General features: G+C 39.8%; 1 protein-coding gene across 1 annotated transcript; it reads left to right on the plus strand.

Annotated features, from left to right (window-relative positions):
- Positions 1-386: 386 nt before the first annotated feature.
- LOC122001234 (probable inactive leucine-rich repeat receptor-like protein kinase At3g03770) lies at positions 387-4,906 on the plus strand. The gene is made up of 8 exons (XM_042555881.1): positions 387-1,067; positions 1,152-2,534; positions 2,834-2,952; positions 3,379-3,619; positions 3,704-3,912; positions 4,000-4,043; positions 4,308-4,419; positions 4,508-4,906. Exons 2-8 carry the CDS (start codon positions 1,202-1,204, stop codon positions 4,748-4,750), a joined length of 2,301 nt encoding a protein of 766 aa, XP_042411815.1. The 5' UTR covers positions 387-1,067; positions 1,152-1,201; the 3' UTR covers positions 4,751-4,906.
- The last annotated feature ends 648 nt before the right edge of the window (positions 4,907-5,554 follow it).

Raw genomic sequence — 5,554 nt, forward strand, 5'->3', positions numbered from 1 at the left:
ACAGCAACAACAGAGCAGAAGGTGGACACTGACTCATCATCACCAACACTTTGACGTGATCAATCCAATCCAACCCTACTCGATCCACCTCCTTTATTTCATTCTTTTGCCCTTTTTTCTTCTTTAATTCCTTCATGATTTCGTAAGGCCCACAAGCTCACACAACTCACAGTGGGGTTGCTGTCTTCAAAGATGTGTCATGCATTCATACAAATAAATTTAATCATATTCTCTCCCGATTTTTAACTGTCCTAACGGTCAAATTAGTGATCGACGGTCCTCACTTCTCATCTACTTCATCGGACGGTCAGTGTCCGACGATGGAACGACACGTACTCAAATGTCATTCATTAATTAGCTATGGGCACTCGTGTCCATTCGCACTGAAGTGGGTGCCAGACTGCGACGGAGCAGAAGGGGAGGGAAGGGAAGCCGACGAAAGCGAACAACGGGACGATGATCGCTTTCCTCAATCCATAGCAAAGGATCGAGAAGGGAGGAGAGGAGTAAAGGCGGGAGGGCAAAACAGAGAGGTGACAAAGGGCACCGATTCGCCTCCTTTGGCTTTAATGACAGTGAAAGCAACCATAAAAGGAAGAGAAAGCGGCATTCCCTCTCATGGCGCTCGGCCCCTCTCGTTTGCCCAAAAAGATGAGCACGGGGTCTTGTCGGTAAGCCGCCTACGGCTTTTTCCTGTTCGTGGATCAGATACCGGTTTCCCCTTCATGCCCTTCCCCCACCCGTGAGTGAGAGATGTGGCAAGAGTCTTGAGGATTTCCGTGAACCCTAGACCCTGCATATGGTTTTTCCAATTGAGTTAACGTCTCGCTGACGTTTGATATGGTAAAGATATTCCCTTTTGACTGCCTCTTAGTTATGTTAGGGGGCTGGATTTGATGCAATTGAGAAAGGAGCGAGCTTTGTAAGATATTGCACCACTGCCTTCATTGTAGCTTTAACGTTGGTGCTGGTCTTTTGAAAGGAGTGATCTTTCATCACTTCTGCGATAGTGCTTGCACCAGCTCTGCTTCAACTCCTTGTTTGCCGTGTGCAGCTCCAAGTAGAAGGTATAGGATCCTTATTTGTCTCAGCTCCCATTTTTCTCAGCGAAGTAATTTTAGTAGTTTTTTTTCTTTGCTTTTTGAATGAAGGAATTGGTGGAATGAAGAAACTGATCTGAGCAAATAAGCTACGTTCAGAAATGGCTGCTGTGATATATCATCCTTCGTGCCTTCTTATCCTGTCCATGATTTTGATCCTTATCCCATACACAAACCAATTGCAACCATCGGAAGTCTTGTCCCTCCTGCGAATCAAGCGGCTTATTAACTACCCACCTATTCTAAGTAGGTGGAACATCGAGACAGACTTCTGCAGTTGTGAATCAAACCCATATTTAACAGTTGTTTGCTATGAAGAGAGTGTAACGCAGTTGCACATAGCAGGCAATGGAAGTTCTCCGATTCTTCCTCAAAGCTTCTCCATTAACTCCTTATTTGCTGCTCTTTACAAGCTGCCCAACCTGAAGGTCCTCTCTTTAACATCACTAGGCCTATGGGGTCCCCTACCTGGCAAGATTTATCGGTTATCTTCTCTTGAAATTCTCAACATGAGCACAAATTATTTGTATGGATCAATTCCTACGCAAGTTTCAAGATTGATAAATCTCCAAACGCTGATACTTGATCATAACATGTTTAGTGGACGTATTCCATATTTGTTAGGAGATCTTCCACGAATGACCGTGTTTAGATTGAAGAACAACTCTCTCAGTGGCTCTCTGCCTGATTCATTTAGCAGATTAAAGTCACTCAGAGTGCTTGTTTTGTCGTCCAATATCTTGTCTGGAGAGTTGCCAGATCTCAGCAATTTGACATACCTTCAAGTTCTTGATTTGGAGAATAACTACTTTGGACCACGATTTCCAAGCTTGGGAAGGAAGCTAATAACACTTGTGTTGAGAAAGAACAAATTTTCTGGCGGCTTGCCTGCTGAAGTAAATAGTTACTTTTTTCTGGAAAAAATGGACATATCTTCCAATAGGTTTACTGGGCCTTTCATGCCAGCATTGTTGTCTCTCCCTTCACTTCACCATCTTAGTATTTCTGGGAACAGGTTTACTGGACTGCTTCTGCCAAGTATGCCATGCACCGATGAGCTTGAATATGTGGATTTGTCATCAAATCTTTTGACTGGGAGCCTGCCTACATGCTTGATTTCAAACTCAAAGAATGTGGTTCGGTATGCAGCAAATTGTCTTGGTACTGAGGATCAGAGCCAGCATCCATTCTCATTCTGCCATACCGAAGCATTGGCTGTGGGAATAGTATCTCACAAAAGGATGAATACATCAGGTGGCAAAAGAGCTTTTCTTATTGTGGTCATCGGAGGCATTGTCGCAAGCATTTCTCTGGTGATGATGGTTTTCTTTGCAATTAGAAGAGCTAAGATCAAGCAGGCAACCAAAAAAAATCCAAGGAGTACATCAGAGCTTGCTTCAGTGGGGTATTCTACCCAATTTTTCCCTGATGCAAGTAATAATAACTTTCTCTCTGTCTCTAGCACAATATAAACAAGCATATAATATTATGATGTGTATATATCCATTAGTTAATGTCAAATGAAAACTAATCAATATAATTACTTTGGTGCTTCTCTTCCTGTCGGGATATTATGACGCAGAACATTTCAATTGGCAATGAGGAATTTAGTTAACTCATTGGCGCTGACAGATCAATTGTTCAAAAATGCTTGCATGTATTTATATTTTCATGGCCATCATGGCTCTTCTATTTATTATGATTAATGACTATGTTTTCTCTTTATTTGATAGGTCATATGCTGCAGACACTTGACATTCCACCATACAGACCTTTTTCATTGAAGGAGCTTGAAGATGCTACAAAAAATTTTGACACATCAAGTTTCATTAGAGAAGGTCCTTATGGTCAGGTGTGCATTTTCAAATGTCATCCAGTCCAGTCATATTCCTACAGTTTTAGCTATATCTTGTAGAGTGTACTTGACTTTCTCTTGGCTTTGCATTTCTTAATTACGCATCTAGCATGAATGTTTTGGATAGTTTGGTAAAGTATTTTAACTGCTCATGATGTTATGGAATCATATAAGATAATTTCACATAATGTTCCTATTAAAGCAAAGTTTCATCAGTTCTATCGAAATCATATGCACTGCATCATGTACATGGTATGGTGGTCCAGATTTCAGGCAGCTAATTCAACCCATGATTTATGGCTAGCTTTGCTGAATCTGAAACATTCTGATTTACAGAATTCACTCATAAAACTAAAAAATTTGCTTCCATGATACTTTTCAAATTGTTTGCAGCCGCTCTGAGCATTACTTTTATGATACCAGATGTACAGAGGAAAACTTAAAGAAGGTACCTTGGTGGCAATAAGATGCTTGAAGCTGAAAAAGGCTCAAAATCCTCAAATCTTTGACCGTCACATTGAACTGATCTCAAAGTTTAGACATCACCATCTAGTCAGTGCCCTTGGTCATGGGTTTGAGTATTATCCCAATGAATTCTCTGTCAGCAGATTCTTTCTTGTTTTCAAGTTCGTCTCAAGTAGAACATTAAGAAGCAACGTTTCAGGTGAAGGTTTAGCAAAGTTGTTATTAGATTCTTAATTTCCTAGAATTTTGATTGTTTCTGTTTGTGTTCTTTGAAAATCTACAGAGGGAGTGGATAGTGAAAAGCTCACATGGATGCAGAGGCTATCTGCTGTGATTGGTGTTGTGAAAGGCATTCAGTTTCTACACGGAGGTATGATGCCTGGTATGTTTGGAAATCAGCTTAAAATCACAAATATCCTTTTGGATCAGCACCTCGTTGCGAAAATTGGCAGCTACAATCTACCGACCCTAGCAGAGGAAATGAATTGCGAGGTATTATCTGACCTCTTACAGCCTTCTTCTCATATTCATTGGTTCTTTTGACATCGGTTCTGATTGGAACTATACGTTTGTGAACAGCTGATAAGAAATTCTTCATGTGGTTTACAAGAAACCAACGAAAGGTTCGCACTTATAACACCCGAACCATTCAAATAAAATGCTTCTCTCCCTAGTAACAGTAGTAGATGATAAGTGCAAACCCATTACTAGTGCTATTTGGATGAGTAACATATGCAATTTAGACTCGATGATCCAATCCCTGATAGGCTTTTATTCTAGTTTTCATGACGAATGTGACCTTTGTGAATCAGACAAGTGTTCGCAAGCTTTACGCTCATCCCATTGCTGAACTCAAAATAAGTTATGAATTTTTTTTTGCTTTACAGATCTAAGTGCTTGGATAAGGTTGACATCTACGATCTTGGTGTCATCTTACTCGAGATTATAACTGGAAAACCAATCAAATGCGTCGGAGAGGCAGGCAAAATCCAGAATCAGGTAGTCCTAGTAGTCTTCATGTCGTCTTACTACTGAAACCTGAAATTAGGCTGACAGGAATGCCTTCTTGAACTCCTACTGTTTGCAGCTACAAGAAAGCGCGACACTAGAAATGGCAAGGAGGAGCTTTGTGGATCCTGCAGTGAGCAACTCATGCAACGATGAATCTTTGACGACAGTAATGGGGATTTGCTTGAGATGCCTCTCCAAGGATCCAACTCAGAGACCTTCGATCGAGGATGTGCTGTGGAACTTGCAATTTGCTATTCAAGTCCAAGAATCACCATCTCCACCATCCCTGATTCACTCACCACTTGAATTCAATTGCTGACTCCATTGTCAAATGTTAAATTATGCCCTACATAGATCTCCTCACTGTTGCAGTACTCGGTATGTTGTTGATAGTGCTAAATTATACATTTATTATAAGGTGTTAAAGCCAATCAGAAAATCAGTTTTAGGATCTGACAGAAATTTGGAGCTTAAACCCTCACACTACGAAATGTTCTATTTGACCTCCATATTTAAAATATTTAATTATTATTTTTATTTTTTTATTAGTACAAACGATATTCTTAGAGGAGCCATGTATAATTATAAAATTGCTATCATATGATCTAAAGGTCACATTCAAATCTCAAGAACTAGGACGGTAAATAAGCCGAGCTAAGATATGAGATGTTCAAATTTATTTTATATGGCAATTTACGAAAAGACGCACTTAGATTTATAAATTGATCAAAAGACTATCATACATTGATATTTACCAAATAACATACTCATTTTCTATTCTTCCCATTCTACCCCTCAATCACTTGTCTATGCTCTTTCCTCTTTTTTATGCATGTAATTTCTTTTCTCTTCCCTCTCTACAATGCACTCATCATCTCTTCTCTTTCCTCCATTTTCTCTTTTCTCACTCTTTAGGAGATATGCATGCATGTAAAACATAATATGGGCTTGATATGATTTTATATCAGGCCCACGGGATTAGAGTTTAACGTATTTTTTTATAACATTTTAACACCTTCGGAGAAGTCGAAATATGCGATGGATGGTATCGTTGGACTCCTTGCAGCCTCAGAAATCTATAAGACCTGAAATGAGTCCAATCCGAGATCTCTAAGTTCATCAA

Source organism: Zingiber officinale, chromosome 7A (assembly GCF_018446385.1).
Source record: "Zingiber officinale cultivar Zhangliang chromosome 7A, Zo_v1.1, whole genome shotgun sequence".
NCBI lineage: Eukaryota > Viridiplantae > Streptophyta > Magnoliopsida > Zingiberales > Zingiberaceae > Zingiber > Zingiber officinale.